Below are 16,345 nucleotides of genomic sequence, written 5' to 3'. Positions count from 1 at the left end.
CCCTAGGTTCCTTGCTTTTATGATTTTTGATTAAATATAAACCAAATAACACCTACCATGCTCATGCTTTTCAGCTAAATGGAAAGACTAAACAATTGAAGTAAGCAAATATAGAATAGGCTCAAACACAAGGACACAAATGCTTAGGTAGATTGAACTAAGGAATCAATACAAAGCCACCATTTCCAATTTCAAATAGACCTGCAATACAAACCTTGCAATCTTATGAAAAAAATATAATCATTGCACAACAAATAATATGGAACATCTCGATAGCAATTCAGAACCATGATAGACATTACTAAATTCCATTGATTGAATGATACTAAATTAATAATAAATGATCGATAATGAATGCTAAACTATGAAACCGCTTATTTATAAGGGTGGGGTCCTATGGAGGAGGGCTTCCTAAAAAATAGAGCTGCAGCTGCTGAGTTTTTTTAGGAATATTTTAAAGCTACTGGTCCCATAAATTTTGTAGTGCAGTTCAGCTTAAAAGTTTAAGCTCAAAAATTTAAGGAAGCTGGTGGTCTTTGCTTTCTATACTATATGCAGTGATAAAAACAAGTAACAAAATTCATTTTCCCTCCAAAATTATTTTTAACTTGGATGTTTGACAAGTGGCAAATAACATTCCCAAGCTGGTGGGGCAATTTCCAGCCCCACCCCAATTCACCTACTGAAATATGCAGTCCTAAAAAGTAGGGGCTGCTATTTTTTAGGAAAAGATTCCAAATAATCCCATAGCATATTTTATTTTGTTTCATGTGACCTCCTACTCCATCAAAATAGAAGCTTAAGCCCCCCCATGGGACCCCACCCTAAGTTTCTATAATGCAATTTGTATAAAAAATAATTTAAAATATAACTACAACTTTTAACGTAAGAATATATTGCTTGCATGCTAAGTTACTGGGTCGGGTTCGTTGGTTCGTTTCGCGGGTTTGGACAAAAAAACAAAATGGGGGCTGGTTCGTTTTGGGTTCATCAATACAAAACATATCAAAAATCAGAAATATATACATATTTGCAGCAGTCATTAAGTTCAAAATACACCACCATACTAACAGTCAAATAACATAGCAAAATACACTACCATATTAATAGTCAAATATTAATCAAACTCGACTATCATGATATATATTAAAGTTCAAAAATAATAATGTCAAGTAACAATCAGCCATCATTGATCAAATATCATATGGGTCGTCAAAAATATCATCATCCTCCTCCATATTAGATGATCTATATTGTGGTAAATTAGAAGAACCATGGCACTAGCACTAGCACTCCCATGCTAACTAGGTGGCTCATAGTCATCATCAACTTCAAGTGCAGCAAACTGGGAAGTGGAAGCATCCAGCTCAATACGCTTTGGCTCAATATCCCACTTCTTTGTCTCCCCTTCTTTGTACGCACTTTATTTGTATGCAAGGAGCCATAAGTTTGAATACACAAACACAAAGTCCTCTGCCTTTTTACAGTGTAGTCTATTGTGCTTTATTGAGTGGATGGAGTATGTGCTCCAATTCCTCTCAGATGAAGATGAACTAGCAACCTATCAAAACAAAATTAGACAGTTAAAGAGTTATAATATTTAAAAGTTTAAATGATAAAATTAAAAGATAAAAAACACTTAAAAGGTAAAAGATTTGTTTTTCTATAAAAATTAATTGCAATAAAATTTTGATTGCAAGAGGTTGTAGGTGCGTGTATTGATTCTCCATGAAAGTACCACCAACTATGAGCATCAACCAAGTACTTGTCTCGAAGAGCATCAAGACCACAATAGTTTGTTCTAGAAAAACCCATGAATTCAGCCCTCAATACATCCCGCATGTCACGATTACCAACAAGCCTGCAAAGTGCTACCTTATAACCTTGAGCAACTTTGGGATATCTATATGGGGGAACTCTTGTGCCAACAAAAAGGAGCTGAGAACAATAATATTTAGGACTCGATGCAAAGGCAAGAAGATGCAACGAAGTGGTCATTTTGTTCCATCTCTCTACCATGATTTGGTGTAGTTCTTTGAAGAATATTTCTTCAAGATCTTGCTCTTTTGCATTTATGATGACTTCCATCTTTTCAATCATTGAGTCAATGCCATCATATACCTCATCCAAAAAAGGCCTATCCCTGTATAACAATTCATGCTCAATATGGGCTCAATGAAATTGAGGAGACAGTCAACATGATCCCACCAGATGTCATATAGTATCATTTTCTTAACCTTTGTTGCCCTTGTGCTAGATTTGCCTCCATATGGGCCAATTTGGGTTGATTACCAAGTTAGATAGTGCTTCACGAACCTTCAAAAATCATATCAATACAACTATGTTGAAGGAAAAACAGGTCTCAACAATCTATTTCAAAATCAAGATTTTAAAAAAAAGTACAAAAATTAAATTTAAAAATAAAAGTGAAAAGTTTACTAAACTAAAACATATTTATTATTTAAGTTGCCTTCAACAGCTCCAATCTCAAGAATGTTTTAAATATGCCTTGTGACATATGGAGGGTGACGAACATTTGGATCTCTTTGGCCTCAACATACATATGTTTGATCAATTCAATTTTGGTACTAATTTTTTGTAGCATTAGATTGAGGGAGTGGACAGCACAAGGTGTCTAAAAAATGTGTTCATAACTTTACCCAATAACCCAACAGCCCTATAGTTTTTGGCATTGTCTAGTATAACTTGCACAACATTCGTGGGCCCACCTCCTCAATAGCTTGGCAAAGAATGGTAGCAATAAATGCAACATCCTTACCTCTCCTTCAGAATCCACCACTTTCAAAAACATTGCCCCTTTAGGGACACTGCAATAACATTGAATAATGAGTAATTTTTTGCATCTTTCCATCCTTCAGATACGATGGACACCCTTGTTTTGACGCATGAATCCTTTATGGGTTTCAAGGAGTCTTCTACATATTTCACCTCTTTGTCCAATAAGGTAGTGTGCATCTTCTCATTACTTGAGCCCTTGTACCCCTTTGGAGCCTCATTAAAGGATTTCACATTTTTTTGCCAATATGGTGAACGAACAACATTGAATGCCAACCCATTCGCATAGACACATCTAGCTATGACTTGATCGGCAATCTCTCTAGACTCATTATGAAATTTCGTTTCCAACAGTCCCTTTGATCTCTTATGTGTAGAAGTCAGAGGTTGTTCTTTAGGTATGGACAAAAATGGATGGCCCTCTATAGGTTGAAGATGAGAAGGTGAGGGAGGGGCCTTCATCCCTTTCAATCCTTTCTTAGTCTTTAACAAAGGATGAATTGCAACTTTTTTCCTAATGCTTGATCTGCTTTTACTTGCTCTTCATTATATCCTAAGACTTGTTCCTTTAAAAGGCCTTTAGCATTTAGGCCGGGTTTGACGGGACTATTTGATGCCTTGGTTAGGGATAAAGCACAAGTGGGCTTTCACTCGACTATATGAGCTTGAATATTTTGCTTTGCAATGACCACAAATCCAAATGTAACCTCCGCCACCTAGAGGTGGTTGTACCATTTCAACATATTTCCAAAGGGGAGTGTGGTTCTATCAAACCTAATTCCAAGTCAAAAAATAACATGCCAAAACTTTGTTGAGTCCGAATCTCAACACTATGATTTACAAATCACTTAGGTGCTATAAAGGACTTGATTGTAACTTGGCAAAAAATTTCATTTAAAATCATAAGATGGAACAATAGGTAAGTGAAAAAATTGATACCCTCAACGATAAGATATTTAACCTAAAGGAGGTCAACAAAATCTTGAGGAAGAATTATTTTGAGATGACAGAACAAGGGTCTAGAGAAAAAGATGGAGGGCTATTCAGCTTGTGCATGGCATCTTGCAATGTATACATGGACAAACCTTAAAATTTCATTTCAGATTTTGATAAGTGTATCTGTGAGAAGTTTGACACAATGGACTCCACCATGGTAAAGAGATACTAGATCAACATGCCAGCAGGCAAATCAGCAGATGCCTCCAAGTACCAAGAAATGGTTAATATTCTTGAACAAATGTTTGTAACCAAACGTAAGTAACTTTTCAGAATAGGAAGGATGCTTTCTCCCAGTCTCTAGAGCCTCTATTTTGTAAGTGTACTAAAGGAGTCAATAGTAAGTCTGGAACATTACATGGCTAATCTCCAAAAAATATAAAGATAAGTGCAACTGAATGCACACACACATACATGTTGAAATTAGAAATAGATGATATGTACAATAAATCTATATAATGAGGTAGCCACCCTTAAGAGTGGAGTAGTTAACACTGCAAATGTCTCTCAAATTTGCTCCTCAAATTTTTTAACTCTCTTATTGCCATGTCTTTTACTTTGCAGTTCCTAAGAAAGCGTTCATGTTTTTCACCCAACTGCTGAAAATTAAAAACTGAGAGCGGTCCACAATAGGGAAGGCATACATGTTTATCATGGATCCCAAGCTGTTTTGTGCAGATTATGACTCTGCAAATGATTTCAAAGATTTTTCTAGAAGCTTTTTTATTTTAAATTATGGATTGTGAAAATCTTAAATCTCTATTTCCTAATCTTCTTCAAATATGACAACCAAACATATAAAGTTTTATTCATTAGGGAATTGTTTTAAGGTGAATGGCTTTATTCATTAAGGAACTGTCTTAGGATGAAGGACACTAGTTTACTAGGACCTCGTCATAATTCTGAGTGTCAATGGCCAACCCTTAACCTGTTCTATTATATTGAAGTCCCTCAGATATAAACTGATGGAAATATTGTCTCATTAAAGACTAAAGACTCAGCACATATATACACATCTACACCTACAGCCTACAAGTCGAACCTACAGTATACGCTATGCAGAGATCAAAATGAACAATGTTGATCTAGCTGTGACGAAATGAAATCAATCATGTGTGTGACAGTGACTTAGATAATAAAGCAGTGGCAGGGTCAACATATCAGCAATTAAAAAGAGACTAAAATTAACGTATCCATGAGAAAGCCATGGTCAAGTCAAAACAATAAGCAAACACGTATATGTAATACTCACAACAGCGACAACAGTAAGAATTGGTTCATGATAAAGCATCGATCATGAACAAAGGCAGCAATAATATAAGATGACGTCAATAAGTCCATGACTTTATTGTGACAGCAACGACTTCCTTAAAACTGCGATCATATTAAAACAAGTTTAATAAATCATAAAGAAAACAATTTGATAATGATCTTGAAGGCGGCAGTTGTTAGTGTGATAGTCGAATAAATAGAAATAGCGATTCCCATCAAGGCAGCGTCTAAACTAATGAAGCAATCAGAAAAGTCAAGACATTAGACATTGATATACGAACTCCAGTATATAATTCATGATCAACAATCAAGGAGCTTGTGAGGGCAATGATCGGTTAATTTGAGCAGCAAATTTGGTAAGAGAAGGGAAGTGATTTGATAAAAGAAAATAATGGAGATGGCTGGGCAATGCAATAATATGTATGACTGCTGGAAGAACTCCTGGAAGAATTATAACGATGGAAACAGTGATTAGTATTTTCCAATAAAAGTGGTGTTGTGTATAAAACAAAGCAACGATTTGTTTAGGAAAGATATTAATTAAAATATGCAATGGTAAAGAGTTACATAATTGTTTTTAAGTGATTCGATTAGTTATTGAAAAGACATACCTCTTTTAAAGAGATATCTATTCTAAAAGCTGTGTCTCTTTAATTTATATGGAGATATAAAATGGGAAAGAAATATAGAGTTGATTGAAGTTATTCAGGTTCAGTATGTGAGAAGTGTAGTCTGCAAAAATATTCAGGTTATATGTCAGTGGAAGACAATACGTAGGTAGAGGAATCGCTGTATACAAGTGCTGTGCATAAGAATATCACTTTTCTATTGAATGTAAGGAGTGTTAAAATAAAAATTCCAGATTGTGTTGTGATAGCCATGCTGAAAATACAAAGAGTGCATATGCAGATATAGAAGACAATTTATCCAGATTTGTAGAGGCTTCTTAATACAAACTATGAAGCATGTTTTGTAAACATTCTTACAGCAGATAGGAACACATTAAGGAGAGAAATAAAATCAGATTTGAGGAAAGAAATAATGTCCATCATCCGTTGAAGAAGCAACATTGTCAAGATGGAATTTAATATTTAAGTGCAGTGGGTTGGTGCTCACAGAATCAGATTGGGGAGTTGGTGCTTCCAGTGGGTGGGTGCTCACAGAATCAGATTGGGGAGTTGGTGCTTCTGGTGGGTTGGTGCTCACAAAATCAGATTGGGGAGTTGGTGCTTCCAGTGGGTTGGTGCTCACAAACATTGTAAAAGAAATATATATATAGCAAGCATTTTCAGTGGTTTTCTCCCACATTGGGTTTCCACTTAAATCTTGTGTTATTGTGTTCATATGCATGCTTATTTTAATTGATTACAAAGTATTAAATTGAAAAAGATTATTATACTGATTCACCCCCCCTCTCAGTATAATCGTGTGCTCTTCATAAACTGTTTTCCATATTAAATGTTTCTAATAGTATTCTAGAATTTTCCAAGATACATACAAGATCTACCTAAACTAGCATTAGTCACAAGTAGTAGATAGTGAGCACAATTACCTAATATACTTTCTCATAGGGTCACTAGTACCACACACCAAAAAGTGCATTAATCAATGATACAGTTAAAAGGATTTCACCCTTGCATAATAATCAAGGCACCTATTCATAAATCTCTAAGAGAGATAGAAGATGCCCTACTCAATCACTTGGCCCAGGCATGAGATCTCTATTATCACATAGCCTTATTATAAGAAAAAATAGCATAAGTTTTAGAAGACTGATTGGAAATTTAGGAGGGTATGCAGGTGTCATCATCTCAATGAACCGCACAGCATTCATTCTTCCCACAATCCAATAGTTCTTTTCCTTATTCAAAATGTTAGCACGTCTTCCCAAAAGTACTTGTAGTTATTAAAGTTTCCTTGTGAACACTTTTTATGTACTTTATTAGAAAAAATTGAACAACATTTCAAACAATGTACTGTCCCATTCTCCAGAGATTTTTATTAAAGGCGATTTGAGAACAACTGGCCTTTTCTCAAATTCCAACAATATTTTTAATTAATTTGAGAACAACTGGTCTTTTCTTGAAGGTCATGCCGGGCACAAATTCATTGAATTGTAAAGCTATGTGGCATCATCAGAAATTAAGGACATTAAGAATTAGTATACAAAAAGGGATAAGTACTTGAATTGAAAAAGTATTTAATTTATGTAACTTACCTTTTGAAGTTGCTTAACTCCCCCCGCATAATGCTTATGTTGAAGCAATGCAAGTCCTAACATGTAATAAGCCTGACGAGCATTAAAACAAACCAAAATTTAATGATAAATTAAAAGGATCCAAACACATGTATTATAAATACACCCAACTTCTAACAACCTTATAAAAGGTAAAATGCAAAGAGACTGCATAAAAGCCTATGATGAGTCATACAGCTATTAACTTTTCAAGCATTAACAAGAAATTGAAAAATAGGTCAACTACTCCAGGTAAAGATATGCACCTATTTCTTTTGACATGTTATTAATCCATTTACCAAATAATTTGGAAATAAAAGGTGCTTGATGATATATTTCTATTTCTTGAATATCACTTCAAAACTATCGTTTTGTTGTTTGAAAATGTGTCCCTTAACCCCTAGGCTGCTTTGATGTTTTAATACATGTTTCATTTAATAGTATTGTAAATGAACCCAAATACATGCACACATTTGCTTTTCTGCATCTATTTGCTTAGACCTGGTTACATGATCGTGTCATCCATTTAACAGCCCCTTCCCCCATCTGTTGATTAGAAATTAAGCAAAGTTACCCGCAGTAGAACATAAAAAAAAAATCCATTTATTAACATTGTTATATACAAAATTAATTACAATGTTCCTTTACTTAATTGACTTAATTCCTTTTGAAAAGGGCACCAAAGTATTGCTTATATATGTTTACTTTTAGCTACTTCCAAAGCTTTCATAGTATTGATCTAATAATACCTTTGTAACAATAAAGATAATACCATTCGCAATCTTTCTTTGCCACTCATTGTTTAGCAAAGCCAACTTTTTGTGGAGACGCATGCCTAATTTTTCAAAACTAACAAAACATATATCAGCTATGATGAATAAGAAAACTCAATGAGAACTTAGGAAGAAGACATGGTGGTGATCACACTCAAGAGCATTTTACTAAGATTTACCTCAATGCTATGAGCATTTTATTGAGACACTCAATATTACTTCCACTAGTGTCGATCTCAAGTTTCCTAACCTCTGCAAACAAGCTTCTACAGCAACATAGATGGAAACAGCAGTTTGGCAGCAGCAACACATCCTCCACTGGACAGGCATTCACTGCTAAAGCCTCAGATGAGGGCAAAGGCAAAGGCAAGTCCTTCTAGCAGAAAAGGCTAGGTAAATCTCAACAGAACCCCAAGAAGAATATTAAATGCAACTACTATCACAAGTTTTGTCATATGAAAAAAGATTGCAAGAAAATGATTAGCATCTAAGCAATCTAAACAGGGAGTCTCAACAGAAGGCCCATGTTGCAGAGCATATTGACCAGGGGTCTACCTTTTATGCTTTTATGGCCAAAAGACTAGCAGACCATGTCAAATTGTCTACCCGGTTCCTCAATTTTGGAGCTTCTCCACATTTCACTCATCGACGAGACTGGTTCATAGAATACACGACATTTAGAGATTCTGTGATCTTTGGAGGAGGAGAAGAGTATACTGTTGTCGGCAAGGGCAACGTTCAAAATATATCTGGAGGGAGAAATCTGATATTTCTCAATGTATACTAGGTTCCATGCATGGAACTAAACCTTTTCTCTGTCAATTAGATTATGCACCATTCTCCAAAGCTGGATGTCGTCTTCAATGCACACAAGTGCAGCATTGTTGACAAGCAGACTTGTACCACTGTTGTTGTTGGCCTTAAGGATCACGGTCTTTACAAACTTGTTGACATTGGTGATTCTCAAGAGCATGCTATGGCAGAAAAGAGTTCATCCATCAGCACACTTTAGCATCAGCGGTATGGCCAACTAAATGTTCACTATCTCTCTCCATTGGCTCAGGAGGGTCTGGTTGTTGGTTTACCTAAGATTCAATCCCAAAGTCATGGTGTTTGCCGAGCTTGCCAGATAGGAAAGCAGCATCGGACTCCTTTCTCAGATAGTGACACTTGAAGGGCCTCCAAGGTCTTGCAGCTCGTCCATGCAGATGTTTAATGTTGACTAGGCTAGGACTCAAGACATTTCAGATTGTAGTTGCAGCATTAAGAAATCAGATTACAAGTTTAAAAGAGGCATGAGTACACTTATTGTTGAATATGAATAACATATTGCTGGGCAAATGAATGAAACCCCATAGAAGTCACGGTATTACTTTCTTGTTGGGCACAGGCTTTGGTGATAGTCAAACATGGTGTTTTTGGGGGGATTCGGGAGTAGTGTGTTTACTTCAGCAGGCCACACCTCTCCTTATGATGGAGCGAAAATATTGTGAAGATGGCAACAGGTTTGTAGGGAATGTAAGGGCTAATTGTGGCCTTTAATTTGCTGGTGCAGCCTTCAAGAAGGATCCAGGCGGGTTTATGAAGGACGTGGGGAACAGTGGAGTGTCCCAGCATTTGTATTTTGGTTAAATAATAGCAGCTGAGCATTGAAAACCAACACAGCTGGACATAAAGCCATTTTTGCATATGAAAGATTAGATCAGTCAAATACATATCTCTATGTTCTTGCATCCAGAACAGCAATCAACAATGAGTATATCCATTATTTTCAAACATGATAAATGCATAGTAACCGTTTGTCTTAATGTCTCATTGAATCTATGAATGTTTAAATGCATTTTCGTGGGAAAATATATTCAAGAACCTTTAGATAATTTGTCACAAGAAAGTTCAGAAATCCTTATTGTGGATAGCTTGTAAAGTGTTTGGCGAAATGTCAATTCACTAGAAATATAATATTTAATGGTTTTGAGCAATTACCTTGGCAAAGGACATTACACACTAGCCAATATCAACCACCTTAGGAAGTTTTTCAAATAAAAAAAACGCAAAACTCATAAGCCAAGGTGACATCAGCAATGCGGAAGGAGAAAAGTCGGTCTTATCTCACTGTCATATTCCTTGTGGAATCAGTTGCCACTACAAATCAGTACAGAAGCTAGCTAAAGACAAACAAAAGGGATTGTAGCTTTTGAAAGGGGGCATGGAAAATAAAGTGGTTGGCGTAGAGGGACTTATGCTGGTCACCCATACAAAAGAAGGCAGAACTTGAAGGCTGAGATAGCATTGCTGTTAAAAGAGTTTTTTGGTGGGCTTTACACCTAGCACTAGCACTAGCTAGGCCTTTAAAATTCCTCGAAAAAAGTGATTGCAGGCTTTGTAAAGGATGTGGGAGATTCCAAAACAATTCATTGTGTTTTTTCCTAAAGCAGCTGCATTAATATGAGAGGAGCCCACCACAACCAAGTCTACAGAAAACTCTTAATAGGAATTTACGAACCCAGGTAAAGAATGAAGAATCGCAGCTATAAATAAGGTTCAGTTTTTAATCATTTGAATTTATTAAACAATATTCAAACAGTGCTTTCAATATTATTTGTGAATTTTTATTCATTAAATATCAATTCAAAGCTGTTTTAATTTGTTTTAGTTCTGCAATAAAAATCCAAAAGTTAGAATTGCATATCCTACTTAAAAAACAAGCGAGCAGATTTGTTAGAAATAAAAAATAATTATAATTTCCAATAGAGATTGTCAGACATTTTGAGGAGGAATATTACGAACTCATAATGAGAAGGGTACTTTTGAAACCACCCAAGGAGGATTAAAAGCGAACACAACGGAAGAGTCTATTGTACACAATATGCAAGTCGGGGGGTAAATGCTGCAAAGTGATAGTCAAGATTCATAGAATTGAGTGTCAATTGAGATGGTGGAGAAATTGAGACTAATAATAATGTTTTACCCCAACATCTACAAAGAATCCTAGTTGCAGAAGGAACGTCACATCGTTGAGGTGGTGTATGACATCGTGCCCATGGATGTCTACCCTGTACTCTTAGGGAGGCCTTTACAATTTCACAAAGAGAAAGTGAATGATACTTGGGTGAACACCTACAATATTGTCACACATGATGAGCAGTAAGTGCTGAATTCTTTAAAGACCCCAAAGGAAGAGTATAAAACAGATATCCAAGTGACAACAATTTCAAAAGAGATCCTAAGCAAGCAAGATAGTAAAGAAGTGGAGATTGCATTTATCGGAAGTGTCACGGAGAAGGATGTGGTACCACAAGAGAGGTAGTGTCAATAGTTGGCAGTCAAACTAGGAAAGGTAGTGTGTAGAACATTTTTGATAGGTAAAGGAGACCCTGGGAGTGTTAGAGGAGTAAAGTGCTATATTGAAGAAGCACCTCCCAAGACATGTCCAACAAAGGACCTATTGTGACATTTTCACACATCGCCCCATTGCAAATGGGGACCCCTACTTTTTTGCTTTCTGGAGTAGTTGTCTTAGTTTAGTCACCTAGCTTAGCAGTAATTTTGGAGCTTTTAACCTCTTACTTGAGTGAGGATACAATGCGATTTCCAGGTCGTGTCCAGGCAAGAATTCCATGATGAAAGTTAGGGGTAATTGAGTAATCCCCAAGCAAATTTGTATCTCAACGAAAATTGATAGCTGATAGGCGAGGGATGTGTGAAAGTGTGAAACTTGGAATATCAGTTGCTTCACGAAAGGGAGTCCACCTCTCCATCCTTCCGTCCATCCACTTCCATCCTTCCTTCCTTTCACCCATCCTTCCTTGATCACCTTTCCATCATCATTTCAACCACCCTTCTTTCCATCCTTCCTTCCCTTAATCCCTTATCCCTCCATCTCCTTCATCTCCATCCATCCTCCATCCTTCATTTCTTCCTATCATCTATCCTTTGCATCCATCCTCCAACTTCCTTCACCTACCTTCCCCTTTATCCATCATCCCTTTCTCCCTTCTATCCCATCCTACACCCCCCCCCCCCCCCCCCGCTCTTTTTGCCTTCCACATCCTTCATCACCTTCATCCTTCATATCCCTTATGCCTCCCACTCCACCTCATCTTCCTTCCATCTCACCCCACTTCCTACCTTCTTTCCATTCCTTATACCTCCCAATTTCCCTTTCTTTCATCCCATAACCTACATCTCACTTCCCTTAGCCTAACCCCTATTCCATCATAGCCTATCCTTCTACTACCCACCGCCAACTCCTTTTATCTCCCCAATATCCCACGGCACCAATCCTTCACTACCCTTTCACCTCCCACATCCTTCATCCCTTATACCTCCTTTCCCCTTAGCATAACCATTCACTCACCATCCCTTATACCTCCCTTTTTCCCAACATCCCTTACCACCCCCTTTGCCATGGCACATCCTTTTCTATCATCCCGCACTACCTTCTCCCATGCAGCATACCCTCCTTTTGCATCCTTCTCACCGCGGCATTTCCTTTCTTAACCTCCCACACCCCTCTCTCCCACACGGCACTTTACTTCTCTACATCCTTTACCGCCTTGCCACCACGGCATGTGCTTTCGCATTCTAAACACCCGATAGGCATGAAGAAGATCATTAGCGCCAACAAAGACAAAAAGAAGAGAAGGTCGACGTGGACCAAAAGCATTCTATTTTAAACCAAAGGAATTGAAAATTTAAACCTAAAAAAAAACAATAAAACATTTCAAATTAAGTCAGCTATAACTATTAATCGGTTAAGAATGAATGAACACCATGTCGGCTAGGTAGGAAAGAAAGGAGGTGCGATGGTTGGTAAAGGAAGACACATACATAAAGAGATATCGCAAAAAAACAAATTCAAAACAAATACAAATCTGCTCTCTCAAATTCACATTAAAGAAAGGTAAACTTAGAAAATCACAACATAGGGGGTTGTTTTAGAATCATGGCAAGGAATAAAAAGCAAATTCAAGCAGAAAATATTTAAGATTTCTAGTCAACATGTAGATTCATTTATAGATTTCGCTAGGGCCAAAGATTTTGATTGTTTTTTAGGATTAACTGTTTGGAACAAGGCGGGAGCTAGTGCAACTTCATCAATTTCAAGAATGGCAGAAATTTCATTGCTCAAAAGGAGGACTCAGCCATAACAAATGACTCTCAAGGAAAGAAAGATATCTTCACCACATCCAAGAACATCTCAAGTATGTGAGGAAATGGATCAAGGACAATATGAAGGACTTGAATAATGTGACATGGGACACTTCAATATGAGGAAGGAAAATTTGATAACCTTGAATTTCCTTCGTAAATCCAAGTATACCATCAGTATAGGAGATGGATTCCCAAATGAGGATTGTTTTACAAGGAAACACTCTACATACAAATTCATATGCATGGAAGTACTTCCTCATATCAAGGCAAGCTATCCAACACAAGGAGAATGCAAGTGATCAAGGCGGAAGATACTTTCAAAAGAGTTAATCAAAGTTACAGGATAGATTTGAGCAAAGTCGCCATCACATCAAGTGCTTGATAATGTTGAGTATCAAGAGATATGTCTCATTCATTTACAACTTATGATGAGTGACAAGCAGGTAGTCGAATTGGCGCCTAGTCATCACTTATCCAATCACATCATTCCAAGTCAGGATATTCCAGATTCAATGTACCAGACTCATCCATCAAAGAGATAACTACCTCATATGGGCACAAAGTTTGATGTACCTACCCTCATCATCTATTGGTAAAAATTCATGGAAGGACATGTGTCCTATTAAATGTAATTTTATCATTGGTCAAACATTAAATGTTATGTAATTGGTATAACAAACCCTAATTAGGGTTTTCTATCTCTCAATCTTGGCCATTGATGTGGATTTGATCTTGGCCGCTCATTGTAAAGAGAGCATTATATAAGGCTCACTCTCCTCATTTGTAAAGGTTAATAGTGAATAGTTGAAGAATAGTTAATAGCAAATAGAAAGTAGATAGTTAGAGTAGAATAAGAGGAGAAGGCCAAAATCGTTGCCAAACTTGTAAATAAACTACCTGTTCATTGAAGTTATGGTGGAGTGTGTTGTTTCTTCTACAGTTGCATGGTTTCTTGTTGGATCCTCATGTTAAATAATGATAATTAGATGAATGGAAGATCTTTGTGCATGATCAATGGTGAAATTCACATATCCATACCTGAAATATCCCAGACCAATTTTTTCAATTTTTCAATTACAAAAAGTAATGCAACACACATCCGTTAGGGTTAGCACTTAAACCAAAACGATGCGGAATACAACTCTAACCAAGAATGTACACCAGGATCCTGGGTTGGGCAAGGCGTGAGCAAATGGTCAGAGGGTCTTAAAGCATTCTGAAAGTGACTCTAACCAAGAATGTGCCCAAAATGGACTAACATATGGTCAGAGGATCTTAGTGCATGATGAAAGCAACTCTAACCAAGAATGTGCCCAAGATGGACTAACATATGGTCAGAGGATCTTTACAATTACAACTGCTGAAAGGAAAACTCGACACCAAGCATGTGCTTTCAAACCCAGGGTGGGAATGGAGCTACCATATGGCGGAGATGCTAAGAACTTAGAAATGGAATTAAATGTAAATAACAAGCGTGAAATGAAAATGAGAAGAAATGCTGCCAGTACTACTGTTCAGCTTACAATTTGATAGTGAATGCTGGCCAAGATCATAAGATTAAGACTATACGATGCTGCAACAATATAGAAGACTCTCCCGGGCTTAACAAAAATGATAAGTCCAAGAAATTCTTCTCAAGGATTAATCTTAATATTCTGATTTATGACAGACCTGCACTTGAAATGCTTAATCAGCAACACCATGGAATCACTAAAATGCTCATTACTCTCTCAATACTAGTCCGAATGACCCAAAACCAAAAGCAATGGCTTCCTATGAAGGAGGCAACCAAACCAATACCAAGAAATCAGACATTAACCCAACAGATTATTTAACACGAACCCCAAGGCAATTCCCAGTAGTGACATCAGGCAAGAATGGCGATTCTTCTCTATAAAATAAAACACTTCATATTAAAATCTGCAAATTTGCACAAAGGAGCGCCCAGCCAAAACAAGAGGAAATATGCAATACCCAGAATGAATATGTTTTTATTTTGAAATATATGAGTGAAACTAAAAATCTGCCCTGCTAACAGCGACTCCCAAAAATGAAATGAAATGCAAATAACTGAACTTCCAGCACAACTCAAGCTACAATGCAATCCTCACTACAAACTCTCACAACTACACTAAATCACCACTAGTTGCTATCTTTCAAGCAAGAAGCAATGCCAAGGCTAGGAGGCATTCATTCCTCGAAGCAACCCCAATACCATTCCAGCAGAGTAACATTATAATAGACATAAGATGCCCACATGAAGGGAAGAGGCCTCCATTTATAAGCTTAACAAGGAATCTCAAGAGGCTTCTAGAAAGTGCGCCCTAATTTCACATTTGAATTTTCCTCCAAGAGATGGCGCCACTTTTAAAAGCTTTAATTAACCTTTATTTTAATTCACTTCTCTTCATAAAGTTGGCACCCCTTTTCATAAGCAAGATTTTAGACCTTAGGAAATATTAAATCCCTTCCATGATGCGTCCACCCTTGAAGACCACCTTTTAAAACAACTTGAAGTGATGAAGCTAGGCCAAGGGGTCAACTTTAAAATATAACATTAAAACATAACATTATTTAAATGAAATGAACTTATCTCTCCAAAAACATCCTAAGGCCAAAAGTGACGAAGCCAACTGAACCAACTGAAGAAGAGAACCAACTGTGCCGAAATAATCAGGACCACTGCCAGAAATAGAATTTACTAAAAATAGTAAATTCCAAAAAGTGCTCAGAACACAAAGCCGGACATACCACTGCGAAGCCCTCTAAAAACCCATAAAGAATCCGCGATCCAAACTCTAATTCACGAGCAACAACAACCTCCAAAACTGGAAACCCTAATTTCACCCATTGAGTAGCCTACGGGTCTCCAAAATAGGCCATCGGTCAACTGAAACATCATGCCTGAGAAGGGGACATTACAATACCACTAGCAATTTGTTGATTGTAAGTTTGCCTTGTGTGGTCAACTAGAATCCCTAAATGAGCTTAACTTCAATTGCTATTCACATTTTGATATGCATTGCCTTGATGGTATCCTTCTTGTTAATAGTGATATGAACATCATATGCTTACCTTAGGAGATCGCACTAAACTTTGTGGACTTGTTGCTTTGCAT

At 37.0% G+C, this 16,345-nt stretch overlaps 1 protein-coding gene across 1 annotated transcript in view; it reads right to left on the bottom strand.

Annotated features, from left to right (window-relative positions):
- Nucleotides 1–16,345, bottom strand: part of LOC131036744 (E3 ubiquitin-protein ligase CHIP) — a 100,648-nt gene that overhangs the window by 23,848 nt on the left and 60,455 nt on the right. The window contains exon 4 of the mRNA XM_057968714.2: nucleotides 7,283–7,354. Within this exon, the coding sequence (XP_057824697.2) occupies nucleotides 7,283–7,354 (72 nt within the window). The remainder of the gene's footprint in view (nucleotides 1–7,282; nucleotides 7,355–16,345) is intronic.

Source organism: Cryptomeria japonica, chromosome 3 (assembly GCF_030272615.1).
Source record: "Cryptomeria japonica chromosome 3, Sugi_1.0, whole genome shotgun sequence".
Taxonomy (NCBI): Eukaryota; Viridiplantae; Streptophyta; class Pinopsida; order Cupressales; family Cupressaceae; genus Cryptomeria; species Cryptomeria japonica.
The sequence above is the reverse complement of the archived record's forward strand: the minus strand, read 5'-3'. Positions and strand labels throughout refer to the sequence as shown.